At 39.1% G+C, this 16,192-nt stretch overlaps 1 protein-coding gene across 5 annotated transcripts in view; it reads right to left on the bottom strand.

Moving 5' to 3' along the window:
- The window catches only part of SLC4A10 (solute carrier family 4 member 10), a 266,531-nt gene continuing 250,339 nt past the window's right edge, over positions 1-16,192 (bottom strand). For 4 of the 5 annotated variants that reach the window (XM_037912746.2, XM_007056647.3, XM_027819028.3 and 1 more), the window contains exons 19-25: positions 13,976-14,227; positions 12,567-12,635; positions 11,163-11,336; positions 10,271-10,393; positions 6,166-6,233; positions 4,633-4,749; positions 1-89 (exon numbers count right to left, since the gene is read on the bottom strand). In XM_037912746.2, coding sequence (XP_037768674.1) covers positions 23-89; positions 4,633-4,749; positions 6,166-6,233; positions 10,271-10,393; positions 11,163-11,336; positions 12,567-12,635; positions 13,976-14,227 — 870 coding nt within the window. In that variant the 3' untranslated portion in view covers positions 1-22. Of the gene's footprint in view, positions 90-4,053; positions 4,093-4,632; positions 4,750-6,165; positions 6,234-10,270; positions 10,394-11,162; positions 11,337-12,566; positions 12,636-13,975; positions 14,228-16,192 lie in introns of all 5 variants that reach the window. The other variant, XM_037912747.2, reaches the window with a different exon arrangement.

Here is a 16,192-nt window from a genome sequence, read left to right as displayed (position 1 = left end):
TAAAAATAAGTTGAAGAACAAGTCATAGACAAGTCTCCCGGTCAACACCTTTCCCTGAGTCAGCTTTCTTCTCTCTTCTGCTTTCAGCACTGTGGGGGGAGGAGAGGAAATAAAAAAGAATATATATTATAGCAGAGCTTATCATAGTTGCTAGAGCATTGAACCTGGGGAAAAAACCACATGACTGCATTAACTTTTCATGCTGCATGGCACAAACTGCGAAGCAAGTGTGAAAAACTGCAGTGTTCCATAGTACAGACGACACTAGCCAGCATTTTAGTAAGGAGTTAAGTCAACATTAACTGAAAGTTTACATATGTGCAAATCTGCGAGCATGCAAGAAAAAATAGTTGCTTTTTTTTTTTTTTAAATACTGTACAACTGTTAATGATTTTTTAAAACAATGATAATGGTACAATTTTGAGACAATACCAGCATTTTTTGAAATGGCACAAACAAGAGGTTCCAGTATTTCTTTGCTGTAAATGTGTGTATTCTCATCACTCATGTATGAGAAATATTTTGGACCAATTTATCTGAAGAGACAGTGAGCAGTGCTAGCAAATTTACATGGAAGCCTCAGGGTCCTTCCTTTCTTCAGAAAAAAAAAATCAAACTATTTTAATTTTAAATCCTTGATTCAGTTCACATTTATGCTGTGTGATGCCAGGCACAATTTTTTAAAAAGGGGTATCCCAGCCATGCACAAGGCAGTTGTCAGCAGCATATTAACAACAAGAATATTTTCTAGTCTTGATTCAAATTCTAACACAATTTTAATGGAAAAATGCTGATGATTTGCCTACAGAAAGCAATATACAATATGTGCAAGGGTGATTATTTTCTCTGTCCTGAATCCTATTTTATGACAACCTGCACAACAAACAGGTTGCATTGTTATGTGAAAGGAGCGTCACTGCGAGCTCCTTAGAGCAAGATTCATCCAGTCACATTAATAAAATTTAAAGACACTTCCAAAGTGCAGGTAAATCAACCCTTTGACAAAGAATGGCAATATGTATTTCTGAAATACAAACCTGGAGCATACATATGACCTCCTGGTAGGAATGGTTCCCCAGCAGGAGTGAATGAGAACCAGTCCAAATCCAAACATGATTTAAATAAGGTGGGGCATATTTTCAAAGGAGTCTCCAAAATTGCTCCTGTAAAATTTCCTCACACAAGTAGTTTTTAAGGGTACAGATATTATTTTCATTTTGTTAAATCAAGCCCAAACTTATCACCCGGGCTGTGGGGGCTTCCGCCTATTTCTAGGGGTGCTTCTGGAAACAACAGAGGAATACTGATTTCAGCTGGATGCAACTGCCCAGTCCTGTCACCTCTGGAAAAGAGTCTCTACCCTGCCAGGTTGTCTCCTGGGGATGACATAGGAGATGCATATCCCCTGATAGTCTGACATCAGGAGTGGATTTTTCCTTCTCACTGAATCAGCCAGAGAAATCTAAATGGGCTGTGCTGGCTAAAGAGGATGTCTCCCTTGCTGAGCTTCTCTGCAGATCCTTTGGGCTAAGGGGCTATGGAGCACCAGTAAGCCAGGGGCAGGGACAGAAGAGTCCATGATAGGGTAACTGCATTGGAGTGGCTGAGAAGTCATTTACCTAACCTCTCCTCCCCTAAAGTAGCTCTGCAGCTCCTAAAGTGCTGATCTGTTTGTTTCTTTATTAGATTAGCACCAAAGGTCAAAGCGTTCCAAGATTCAAGCACTCAGAAGACTTGGTATATTTTTGACTGGACAAAGATTCTACTGGTGATGAATGCTTATATGAAATCTTATTACAGGATCTTCATTTGTTTCTATTCGCCTCATTTAGTCATATTATTTTGGTGTTTGGCAGATAACATATGAACGAGGACAGGACTATAGACAAATGCTATATTAAATGCTTGTTTAGTGGTTTAGTCCCAAAAAGCACAAGTGCAATTGCCTTCAGCACAAGACCATGCACGTTTTTCTCTCTATGGCAGAACACACGTTCCTGCAGGAAACAGAATACGGTCATCCCATTCCCTTGGTTACCTGAAAAGCCCCTTGAACTTTTCAGTGTGGTCACTCTTATAACTATTACCATTGCATCCATTTATTTTCAATACTTTTCTATCCATTTGAGATCAAACTGTATCCTCAAACGTCAGCATAAAATTTCCACTGAACTCAATGGAAGCCACACACATGCACCTGAGAACAGAATTTGGCCCTTATTTAGTTTTGTTTCTGCTGTGTCATAACTAAGCATGATATGAACCTGCTTTTGTTTAAAAAGAACAAAAATGAAAAAACTGTGTCCCTTGTTTGTTGGACTCCACCTCTCTCCCCGTGTTCCACCCAGGCAACTGAGACACACTAGGCCACTAGACACAGCAGACTTTAGATTTCTATAGCTACGGGTTGGGCATTTACAGGAAGGAGGATTTTATGGTTAAAAGCCTGAAAATGAAAAACGAACGGCCTGATCCTCCAGTTCTTACTCACATGAGTATGAACTTCGTCCCCAGACCTTAAATCTTAGGTTGAGTAAAAGAAGTGCAAATACTCATCCGGAAACAATGAATAGTCATAAAGGTCAAATTATCTCCTGAGACCCACCCCATACAACCTCACCAATATCTTCTGAGCCAAATTCTTTGCCAACGTAAATTTGGTGCTGTTCTGTTAAAGTCACTGGAGGTGCACCAGTATATTCCAACAGAAAATTTGGCTCATATAACTAATCTCTTTCTCATGTGTGTATACATACAAACACACACAATTATTATTGTATGTTTTTTGTTTTTTTTTTAAAGACAGCACCATAGATATGCATGGCACTTGGTAGATAAATGAGATACTGCCCCTGCTCTGAGAAGCTTACAATCTCCATTTAAATGCAGAAGAATACAGATCTGTAATGCTTGTCACTCATGGATGAGGCCCTATATGTTTTAGGTTCAAGATCAGCTTCTAGTGGAAACTCCTGTAGGGCCCCTCAGCCATTGAGGGGTTGCACTGGTGCTTCTCCCATTGAAAATAGGATTCGTTACCTTAGTTTCCACAGAGATACTCTGAGCAAGGCTCATGCACTCAAGTTACATACAGGGATTCAGAATTGGGTTCATAATGAAATAATCTAGCTCAGAGGCTTATTCAAATGAGTAGCAGTGTGCTTAGAACTTTATTAACGAGGAAACTATTTCTGTGTTTGTGTTTTAACTATCACTGAAATTGCAGTTATTGCATTTCCAATATAGGATTTTTGACCAGTAGATCCACATAGTTGTTAAGAGACAGTGCTTAAATGCAGAGGGTTAAAGAGTTCCCCAGCACAGCCTCACTATACACTTCCCCCATGCACAAATCTACTGTGATTATGTCCTTTGGAACTATATAGAGGGTGGGAGACAAAAATCAGAGCCATATTTTTATTTTGATTGATAGTAAATTGGTGCTAAAATGGAGCACATGAGTAAGCTGGTCTACAGAGATTTGAAATGAAGATTCTCGGTCATCAACTGTTAATCTTGTTTATGCTGTTTATGGAAAGGAACACATTGAAAAAGCAGCATGCCATTTTGGGGTGACAAAATTCAGGACCACAGCTTTTCTATTTCATTTCACTCCGTTTAGTGACGCTCACTGAAATTTTTTCTACTACGTCATCTCTTCCCAAAGCAATTAAAAAGTCAACTTTCCAGGGATATCTCTTGGATTTAGAAATCTAGGGTACAAATTCTGGATTAAAATAATAAAAATTACTACTGGACAAATAAAAATGTACATATTGTGAGTAAATTCAATTTGTCATTTAAATAGACAATTTATATATTGAGTCTTCAAAAACATGAAAAACATTTCTAGACCTTATAGAACAGTACCTATTTCAAGTATCACAAAATGACACTCAGGATTCTGACAGAATTATTTTAACATGGATCATGAGTTTTCCATTCATTTTGTCTCCCCAAAAATTACATATAGCAAGTCATCTGGGTTTCCAGAAGACACTATTTAAAACTGGAAAATGCAATCAAGGAGGACGTTGAGGAACAGGGTCTTACCTTTGGGGAATCAGCTTCTAGAGTGATTAGGAAGGGGAGCTTATGACAGAAATGTGATATGGAACAATTAAGTAGAAAATCATGTTAATTTAAAAGTTATGGAAATAGCGGAAGATACTTCTTACAATAAATACTATACATTTAACATATCTACTCATTCATATTCATACTCTATGGCATGGACAAAAATGCTCTCTTCATTTTACAATATACCTGGATTATACTTTAAACTTTATGCCAACAGGAAATTACATTTCTTTGGCTGTTCTAAATAGGAGTTGCAAATATTCTGAAATATATATAATGAAAGAGACTTTTATTGCAATTTCAAGCATTCTACTCTGCCCTAAATGTATATGTATAACACTCATTAACACTAATGGGTGCTGTATGTGAGCATTTCAGTTACAGTGATGACCATGTTGTTTTTATTTTTAAAAATAAATAACTCTTCAAGAAATAAACTTAGTGGTAGCTAAAGATCTTTTATAGTCCCTCCTTTTTCAATTTAAAAAATCAGCTGTTTTGCTTGGCCCCAATACATGAGGTTTAATATATTAATAACTTAAAAGTTAAAACCTTTTAGAAGGAAAGCTTGACTCCTTATCCTTTGCATTCTCTGAGGATATCAGCAGTGTCTTCCATACGGCAGTTTTTGCCATTTCATCAGAAATATTTATCACAGATGGATCATCTCTAGATGAAAATGAACACGCAATATCACAAGTGATCAGTCTTCGTTCTCTATATTACTATACAGCAGGACTTGGTCATTGATTATTAGGATAATAAATATTTAAATATGTTAAACAATTATATTAGAACTTAGTAAATATTATTAGCAACTTCACACATACTCCATTAATGTCACTTATTTAGTGCTTGACTCTTGCAGAATGTTGTACAAACATGAATTAACTGATCCTAACATCATCTGTAAGGTAAGTAGGTATCACCACCAATTTATAGATGGGGAAAATGAGATACAGAGAGGTTATGTGAGTTTCCTAAGGCCACTGAACATATCAATGAACTAAAATGGAAGAACTCCTGGTTCCTAGCACTCTGATCAATTCACTAAACCAGTGTTTCTCAATGCCCGGTCTGTGGACCGGTGACGGTCCCGGAGATCTCCCTGACACAGTTGAGGAAGGCAGCCAGCCAGTCCCTAGTATCAAAGAGATTGAGAAACACTGTTTTAGACTATACTAACCAACTCCAAGTGCAAGCTACAGTGTTTTAAAACCATTGCAAAGCCGGAGTAATTTAAAGATTTTCTTAATGATTTCAAAACGAATGTCCTTTCTATTAAAATAAAAGAGGTATTAAAAATTCAGTAACAGTAGACTCCTGAACCCTTTACTTATGTCCCTAACTTTACTAGGACTGCTTCTGACTAAGAACTGTAGGACTGTGGACTTAACCTTTCATATATTTATTTTTAAAGCATTAAAGACCTCCGTCTGTGATAGCACAACACTAAATATTGTACATCATTTATGACTTTATTTGTATACAGATCAAGGCTTGGTATGCAAAAAAAAAGTGGCTCCAAAATTTTTGATGAACTGCACCAGTTTACGAGACTAGGGCCTTGATTGTGTCTGTGGCCTCTTAGGGTATGTCTACAGTGCAATTAGACACCTGCAGCTGGCCCATGCCAGCTGACACTGGCTAATGGAGTTTGGCTGCAGGGCTGCAGCCTGAGCTCTGGAGCCCTCCCACCCTGCTCCCCACTCTAGTCTTGCAGTGGGTGCACCAAGAGCCAGCCCAGCTATTCACCATTGGTGGCCTGATCCTGCAGTCTTTTTGCAGGCAAAACTTCCACTGATGTACTTTTTTCACGCTGAATAAAGACTGCAGGATCAGGTCCCAAGGCAAGGGAGGTGGAACCTAGGACACAAAGCCTGAAGCACGAGTTTGGGATGCATATTTGTGCTTTGCTAACACACATGCATATTTCCTGTTGATGGGACAGATTTCACTCTGTGCCAAGATTAACTAATTATACTGTGTCAGAGTATAGTGGCATGACAGGGTTTTATACAATTGTTTAGTCCTTGTCTCATGTTTGCTTACATCAGCCCCAAGTTAATCAAAATTATATTTTACCTGTAATGACCTTCAAGTGGTAACTGAACAGTACCCTCCTCTTCCATAGCTAACATACTTTGTTCTTCCTAGGAGGAAGAAATTTAGATGCAAGAGACAAAATGATATTCTGAACATGGATCTTTTTATATCTGTTATAACCTTTCTTTTCTGTAGTATTAAATATTTACTAAAGTTCTTTAAAACAGAGGATACAGTTCCAATTGCTTTTTATGTTTGAAACATCTGATGCTAAGAATAATGTATTTAAAGGACAATTTTCCACTTAATGGTATTTTTCAATGCTAAACATAAAAGTTTCCTTTGTAACAAAAAGAGAGCAAAGTTACTAATAAATATTCAGCAAAGAATGTATATACCAGATTTCAAATACTATGTAAGAGCAGACATTTAGGCTGCACTGTTGAGCAAGCAAGAATCAGGTAATCCCAGATTTATGACTGCATGCACAATTTTACTATACAGTGAATGAGCCAGGGTTTCAAAATTAATTTTCAGTGGAACACAAAAAGGTACCTGGGAATACCAGGGGCTAAGGAGAATGGGGCTCTGCATTCAAATCCGTTGGTCAAATATTGCAAGTTCGTGAAACCTTTAACTCCAGAAAAACATAACTCCTAAAAGCCACATGTCCTGTCAACAATGAGAGGGCAAGAGCTACAGGCCTTATTTCTTTTCTGAGTTCAAATCCAGAGCATCCCTCAAATATACCCCAGGCTTAGTATATACCCTCAAGTATACCCCACTTAAACTTAATGTTCTACAGAGCCCACATTATTCCAAGGCCTCAGGCAGTCCAGCACACAGCCCAGGGCCCACTTAAGGGCCACAGCCCCATGCAACCTGTTACATGAGGAAACTTCAGCGTCTTCTGCAAGAGTGCCAGGTTCTCTGCAAATCTAAAACTCTCTGCACTACAGGTGGGTAGATACCTAATTTATAGGAAAATGTGGGTGCAGGAGAGTCTATATGCGCCCCATTAATTCTATCCCCAGTGCGGGGACCCTAACCCATGCTCCCATGGCCAACCCTTTAACATTGCAATCCAACAAAACAAACAACTCAGGTGAACCATGGAAATAATAGTGTCTGCACAACATGAACCCAGGCAAATGCTTCAAAGTTAGGTGTGCCTACACTGACCAATGGATGTGATTATAGCAGCCTGCGCTAACCCAGCACAGCACACACAACCCCATAAAGACTGAATCACAAGAAATTAATGCCAAATGTAACCAATAACCCAAAGGAAAGGGGTGGGAGTGTTATTTCAATACTGGGGAGTAGGAGGCGGCAGAGTAGGAAGAGGCTTGCTCCATTTGCCTTGTATGGGTGGCACCCTACTAGCTTATCCCCGCATTTATTAGGAGGATTGAGATTGACCAATAGCAACAAAGTGAGGGCTACCACCGGGTGGCAGGCACTGTGACCAGGAGCAGCAGGTTTGTACAAATGTTGGTGGTGCCCAAAACACCCAGAGCCTGCCCCACCCCCAACACCTGCCTAAGGCTCTGGGAGGGAGTTTGGGTGGGGAGAGGAGGTCTGGGGTACAGGCCCTGGGCTGGGGCAGGGGATTGGGGTGCAGGCTCTGGGAGGGAGTGTGGGTGCAGAAGGGGTGAGAGGTTGGGTTCTGGGAGGGAGTTTGGGTGGGGGGGGTCTGGGTGTAGGCTCTGGGTTGGAGTTTGGGTGCTGGGTGCAGGCTCTGGGAGGGAGTTTGGGTGCAGGCTCTGGGAGGGAGTGCGGAGGGCTGGGGTGCAAGCTCTAGGAGGGAGTGCGGAGGGCAGAAGAGGGTGTGTGGGAGGGGGGGTGCAGGCTCTGGGAGGGAGTTTGGGGTTGGGATGCAGGCTCTGGAATGGAGTTTGGGTGTAGGCTCTGGGCTGTGGCAAATGTTGGGGCTATAGGAGGGGATGAGGGGTGCAGGTTCTGGGACGGAGTTTGGGAGCAGGAGAGAGGGTGTAGGAAGGGGCTGGGGGTGCAGGCTCTGGGAGGTGGTTGGGGATGCGGCACTTTCCTGGGGCTCCTAGGCAGGGAGGACTGGGGGGGCTCCGTGTGCTGCTACCCCCAGGCACTGCCCCCGCAGCTTCCTATTGGCCGTAGGGGCGCTTGGGGCAGGACACAGACCCACCCCGCACAGGGGCTGCAGAATGGGGTCGGCAGCCATGTGGAGCGAGCAGCAGGAAGCTGCTCAGCTCCACTGCGCTGCCAGTGGTGGGTGGAGGCCCAGGGCTGTTTTAAATCACCCAGGGGATGCGCGGCGGGGAGTGCCCAGGGGGTGGAAGGTGGGGCTGAGGGAGAGACCCGGCCTCAAACATTGCTGGAGCTGGAGCCCAGGCCAGGAATATTCCTGGTGCCCAGGCACCACAGTCCCACAGAATTTGACTGTGACAGCACCCTGGTTATATGGCCCATATTCCGAGCCCACACTCTTAATCTGGCACTAGCTATAATGGCCAGTATCCTTTCCCACAGTGAGGGAATTTAAGGCTTGCCAAAACCGAGTTTTTCTCCCTACCCATTTTACTACCAGACCTGTTAAGAAAAGTCACCATGTTAATTTTTATAATGAGAAAAGTGTATTTTGTCCGTTCGGGTCTTACTCAAAATGGCTTGCGTGGTTAACTCTGAAATGGCCTCCGAAGTGTGTATTGGAAGAGATGAATATTATACAAAAGAAAACTGCAAAGCAGGGGGGAAAAGGCCCTAGAAATGTAAAGCAATGTAAATTATGAAATTTTGACCCAGTCAAACAAGTTTTTAGATCTTGTCAACTTTATTTATACTCTTGTGGGTAGAATATTTCTATTTTTAAAATCTGTGTGATAGCAACTCTCCAATTAATTCTTTAGACTACATGTCAGAAGTTTTATTACTAGTTAATTTTGTCATTTCCAGGCTTCACAGCTTCATAAGTTTTTGACAGTTAAACAGTTTTAATGATAGCTCCAAATATTTAGAAATGCCAAAACATGTAAAAATAACCTTTCGAAATAGACAGTGACTGAAATAAAGCAGCAGCAGCAAAAAAAAAAAAAAAAAAAGATTTTCCCAGTTTTGTTGTCTAATGCCGTGCTATCTGGAATGTGAAAGAAAGCGACACATAAGCAAAACATAGGGATGATATGGAAAGGGTTCCTTTCCAACAACTCAAAATGTGAAAAAGGTACCTTGATTACTTATAATTAGTTTGAATAAAAAAGACAACAGATGTGGACTCAAATCTCTTGTTTGCATTGGTATATCAGTTACAGTGTGAAGTAGAATGAGCAGTGTATTTTAAATTTCATTCTGATAGCTTTGGACATATATTGCAAATAGTGAATATTAATAATTAATATATTTATCATTTATATAACATCTTTGGTTTTCAAATTATTTCATAAACATTAATTTTCACTCTGTACCAGTGAGGCAGGACAGTAAATTTTATCCCCATGCTACAGATGGTTAAACTGAGGTAGAGAGGCTAAGGCCCAGATTTTTCAAATATTTAGAAGTTGCTGTGTTCAGCGTTGCAATGCCTTACTGAGTTAGGAGTCTACATACCACTGTAAAAGGGATTTAGGTACTTACACCCAAACTCCAATTGGGGCCAAAGGGATTTAGGCTCCTGAGTCCCTAAATGACTTTTGAAAATTAGATTTAGCTTTCTAAATCAGTCAGTGTTACAATGCTTAGCACAGCAATGTCTAAATAACCTTTACAAATCCAGACCTAAGTGAATTGTCCAAGGCCACTGAAGAAAATTGTCATTTCCAGGATTAGAATTCTGGGGTTTCTGACTCCTAGGCCTGTGTTCAAATCACTAGACCATAGCCCTCTCTAAGGGACCCACTTCATAATTAGATGTACCACTGGGATTCCTTCTTCCCACACAGAATCTCTTTGACCTCAGTATGACATTATGTTAGCATACAGGTCTTCAGCAGTGCATCTATTTGCAGGACTGGGCTTAGATTTGTAACTTTAAAATGTGATATAATCAAGGTCAAAGGACTGACACAGTTAAGTCTACATGTCACATGGAAGATGACTCAGCTCTAAGATTTATTCAATGGAAATACTGATAAAGAAAAATTAGGAAGTGAAAAATGAAACCACGACCTACCTCTTTTTCTGCATCTTCCAGTTTCTTTTTCTTGCTTTCGGGCATCAAATCATCCAACCAGCTTAGCTCCCGTTTGGTAAAAAATAAATCCATGAGTTTTCTGACAAACACCAAAGCTAAAACCTGGTTGAGACATTTATTTCAATGGTCAGGGTATTGTAGGCAAATACAAATGGTAAATATGCTTTTAAAGGGACACTTTCAAAAATGATTGTGTTTAAATTTGTAGTCAAGAGGCATGGCACAAGCATACATATGGATGTTATACTGTCTACTTTGCTTTGCTTGCATACATTTGGTTGGTGGACCATTCAAGAGCGAAGCTGGAATTTAATTCTTTATTTTGGAAGGGCTAATGCATTTTTCAGGGCTTGGGAAAAAAATTTTTAGGGTGCAGTATGTTCTGGGCCAGTTAATCTTTACTGTCAACCTCGAAAGCAGCATGAAATACTAATCTTTTTTTAAGTCAATGATATAGCTAAGGAGAACTGATTTCAGTAACAGAATCAATTGAGTTATTTATTTCAACAAGACATAAAACTGTTAACAATAAAGTCTCTCCAGGCACTAAACACCCTTATTGAATGGATGTTCTTTATGTAAAACAATCAAGTAGAAATTTTTTTTAAAAGTGTCAAAGAGTATCATAAAGGACCAAATCCTGCTCACCTTTCTCATGAGAATAGACAGTAGGGCTACTCACATGTATAAAGTGAACGAGATTTGATCCAAACTGCAAGGTTTATATAGAATTTCACTTAGATCATGCAATGTGAAAATATCCTTACCTATATTTTGAATATACCTGTACCCAATTCATGTTTTCTAGCAATTATTATAATTTAGGAGAAATAACTTATCTTTTTGAGAAAATAAAAGAACATTTTCATACCATCATTGGAAAGACAATGGCAGCTCTTGAAACCTTTATAACCCACAGGAGTACAAGACAGCTCAGCTGAATTATGGTGAAGAGATGGACTTTTCGAAGAGGAACATGCCTCAGATAAATAAAATCTGGTTGATGCTTTGCGGGCATCCAAAATAACTTTATTCTATCAAAAAGCTAAAAGAAATATAAAGCATAGATTTTAGCTGCTAAATTCTAAGAAATTTATAAGCAACTGAAAAACAGGGTCTTATAATGTGAAGTATCAGGCAACCTTAATAAAAGATGACCAGCCCCACCGATAATAAACAAAATTTAAAATAAATGGGACACTGTCAACTTGTAATCATATTTCCACATTTTGTGAAAAGTAACCCTAAAATATCTAGAATTGAAGGAGATTAAAGAAAAATGTTTGCTGCTTTCTCTTTTAGTTTGTTTTCTTTGTGCACTTGACAGCACTTTGTGCATAGCCTACTTCACTGTTTTGTTGATGGTGTGTGCCCCTCCCCCAGGCTCTGCAAGGGTGCATCCATCTCAGCACTTTTCACACACTGGTGCCGCTCTACCGGCACTAGCCAATTTGGGGGAGTTCATGTAGGCTGGGCATACGTGTTTTTACTACGTCATTTCACTTTGCAACAGTACATGAGAAATAGTCCTAGTGCCAGATCCTGAGCTACAGCTGTGGAGTGGTTGGCACAGCTCAAAAGAGTGGGATGTTAAGGAGCTGTTGGTACTCCCACGATCCTTGGCCAGCTCTGTGCTGGCCTAGACCCAATGTGTAGATTGTTGCCAATGGTGTTCCAGCTGCCAACTACCTCCAGGGCCATTCCAGCAGTGGGGAATCACTAGAGCATTCCCTTTCCCCTAAGTCATGTCCACTGTAGGAATTGCTACAGTTGCTCTTCCCTATCTGAGGTATCCCTTACATGTGGGAGGGGAATCCTCAAGAGTCTGGTTAAACCAGCTTTAGAGCAGCTAAACAAAGGATTGGTCTACTTGTGTAGACAAAACTCAAGCGGATGTTTACCATTAATAGTAGTAGCAATGCTGAAATGGAAGAGACAGTAGGCAGGCATGGGTACAGAGAGAAAAGGAAGGAGCCTATGCAACAGTGTGTTGCTCTTAGGCCCACCCAAAAGTCCCTTTAAATAATCAACAGAGGAGCAGAAGAATCATTAAAGGTTTTTACTTTTTTTTTTAATTTCCATGTATACTATTTAAAGAGAAAAGTCCATTTCATTTTTCAAATTAGTCACTTCCAGGAAATGAAACTTGACAGTGTCCCTTTAAGTTTCTATATGAAAGTAAATAGAGAGTAAAAGAAAAAATGACTATCCATTTTAAAAGTAAACACAATCACTAACAGAGAAATATGTGTGCTTTTCTTATACTCCATTTTACCTGAATTCCCTTTAGAGATGAAGCACCCATGTAAAGAAATACCCCATAGAGTACTGGCATAGGAATAAACTGCACAGGTGAGGAGGGCGAAAAAAGGAAAAGAAGAACATAATGAATATCAGTTCATGTATAAAGATATTTTAATTCAAAGAGCCATATTCCTGAATTAATCAAACCAGAATAAATTCAGAATAACTCCCTTAAAATTAGTAGAGTTACTCTGGGTTTACAACTGTGTAAATAAAGAGCAGAATTTGGCTCCAAAGATGCATTTTACTTTAACAGTTAGTTATCACAATGTACTTTACTCACTGTTCTCAAAAATTAATACAAATGCCTAGAAAATAAAACTGTAAGAGTACATACATAAAATAATCAGATAGCTTTCATGTAAAATATTGTTCAGAATGTGACCTGAACATTGCAACCAACATTCTCAGAAAAAGCATCTAAGATTACACTTTCTTCATACTGTAAATAAAACAAAATAAATAATACTGCTAAGGGAAATTTTCTATGTTGTTTGCACAGTGTTGTAAGTACAGTGCACAACTGTTTCGCAATGATTTTGTGAGTCTGAATATCTAGCTAAAATGTGCAGACTCTTTCTGGTATAAAGTATGTGGGCAGGGAAATCTTTCCATGTTTAAGCACCTATTTTAAATGCAATGCACACAACACACTTTTTTTGTGAAACATGCTTAACATTATATTTAAATCAGAATTATCCAAAAATATGAGCATTAAACAATCTATTCCCTTCATGTTGACCACACATAAGGCCAAATCCTGATCTCTATGAAACCTATGGCAAAATTCCCATCAATTTCATTAGGACAAGGATTTTGCCTACAAGCCTTACTGATATTATTAAGAATCATGTACACATATGGTGAGAATAGACCCCTAGTTATTTGCTTTGACTTGGAACCTGCTGAGAATGTGAGAAAGCTTAGCTGGTTATTTCAAAGACATCAACTGCAGAATGCTTATTGGAAACCCCCTTTTTTAACCCACAGATCTATCACACAATGTTCTTAAATTATCCAAATACTGAACAAATTCGGTTGCTGATGTAAGTTAACCAGACTTTGGTTTTTAGATGAAAATTTGTCATTAATCCAAGGCTAGTCTAACCGTGAAACCCTGGGCCCACTGAAGTCAGTAACAGAACTCCAGCTGACTTCAGTGAGGCCAGGATTTCAGCCTAAGCCTTTTTGGTTAAAAATATGAAATGTCCCTACCTATTTTATTATATGAGTGTTAGAATACATTGATCATTGTCATACACAGAGCTATTATTGCAATATATGGCAGTGTATCTAATCGATAAAAAGCATAATTAGAATTGAAATTCTATGTACAGTACAGTACTATTCACTTTTTCTTTATTTTTCAAAATGTATTACCTTAAGAACACTTGTCAAAAAGACAGATGAGCCCATTAGGACAAAGATCATGAGCCCTGTAACTCTTTGTTCCCGTATTCCAAGAAATTTGGGCTGCTCTCCTGGAGCAGAGCACTCCGATTCCAGTTTTAAGCTATTCACATGGGAAATAGAAAGGACAGTGGCAGCAACAAACCATGGTAATCCCATAATAGAGCACACTCCCAGCATGAGTGCCACCATCAACAAGTCGAGATGGTATCCACACCCTTTCTGTTAAAAGAAACAGCAATAATAACAAGATGTAAAATGACATCTGAATTAAGGAAAGCTCTAGCAGCAGCATACCTAATTAACTATTAGAAACAATTTCAAAAACTCAAATGCCTAACAGAAAATAGCAGTCTTCCATGTTTTATCTAGCTGAGGTCAGTAGTGAGAGAGAGGTGGTTATTATGGTGATAGTTTGGTAATTTATGTGAAATGAATTGGTGGTCTTAGTCTAGTTCCTAGCAGACAAGTGTCCATATCACAAATCTACTACCAAAACTGGTATCATTTGGCTTCTTTGCTGGTGGTGTCATGAGAGATACCAAGAGAAGCCATCTCTAGAGGTGGTCCTTCTGTAGCCAGTTTCAGATATGTTGGTGAGCAAATATGGGAAAAGTTGTGTCGCTCCTGATTTACCTGGACCTGATCTGTTGAGAACGGTGGATGCCAGTTACCAGTGCTGCCAATATGGTATCATTCACATGCAATGAATTCACTTTAAAAAAAAACTTAATAGAGGACACCAAACAGACATGGTCATACAGGTTGAAACACAAAACTTGATTCTTCCCTCCACAACATATCACTGATATTGTTAAAGTAGCAGCTACAAAACTAATTTAAATCATCAGTGTCTATAAATGTACATGCACCTTTTTGTATGTTTTAAAATCCTTTATATTAATGCCACATCAAATGAGCAAGTTCTCAGTAGTATCATTATCATGCTGAACTGAGGTTTGCGTGTGATTTTTTTCTGGAGATTTCAATCTGTTTCTGCTTTTGTCCATTGTAAAAATAGTCTTCTATAAATTAAGAAGGTTGGTTAAAAAAATTAATCAGGTACTGTGCTTTTTCAGTTTTCCCCCATTACATTCTTAAGAAATACCATCCCATTGGTAGGAACAGTCAGTATGAAACAAATGCCATCTTTAAAGGTTGACTGTGTTAGACAATCAGATAAGTCAAGTTATAACATTTCTGTCCTACTGAGCAGAGGTATGTAAAACACTTGATTCAAACCTCAAATGCATTCAAAATCAACCTTGGTTTGTTTTCAACTTGTATGTGAAAATAAACATTGCTTTGCATAAAGTTATTGCGTATAAACGAACTTTTTGTCAAAGCTGGACTTTTTTTCCTCCCTCTTTTTGGAAACCCAGGAGCACTGTGGGTATATTTAGACTACAGCTGGAGGCATAAATCCCAAATGGCGCAGATGTATACATACTAGATATGACTGACATAGTGTTATAAGAATAGCAGTGTAGCCAAAGTGGTATGGGTTAGCTGCCTGAATCTATATCTAGGGTCTAAGACAGGACTGTACTTGGCTGGCTACCCCAGGCTGCTGCCCACACCACCACAGCAACACTGCTATGTTTAGTGTGCTATCTCAATCAAAAGAAAATATCTACCGTGGTGGAAATTACACCTCTAGCTGCTGTGTAGACATACTCTCTGAGGCTGTGGTTCACCAGTGCACTTAAAGTTCAAACTGTTACTGAGAAAAGTCACATGGGGTAAACCACATATTTTCCAATATGGCAATAAGTCCAACTTCCTGTTCTGATGAAGCAGTAAAGCCAACGTAAATAACATGAATGTGTTGAACCAGAATCTTACCTGTAAACTCATGCAGATGGCTTATGACATAAAAAAAAGGAACTAAACCATTTTCAAACAAACTTGGAAGGGTTTGCTACAGAGACTAAAAAAAGAAACTCTAAGGCACACTCTATTCAGAATTTGCTATGGGAAATATAAAAAAAAAGAGAAAAAAATTATTTGGAAGCAGACAGTTTCTTTCTGAAGATGAATTTCAGTTCTAAAATAACAAGTGTTTGGGTTTCTGAAATGTAAGTCACATACCAAACATGAAAATGCCATTTTAATTCATTTATTTTGTTTACCATGGGAGACATCTTCATATAAGGTAAATCAAAGAAAAAACTCCCTTCACTATCT

Source organism: Chelonia mydas, chromosome 11 (assembly GCF_015237465.2).
Source record: "Chelonia mydas isolate rCheMyd1 chromosome 11, rCheMyd1.pri.v2, whole genome shotgun sequence".
In the NCBI taxonomy this organism is placed as follows: domain Eukaryota; kingdom Metazoa; phylum Chordata; order Testudines; family Cheloniidae; genus Chelonia; species Chelonia mydas.
This window is presented reverse-complemented; position numbering and strand designations above follow the sequence as displayed.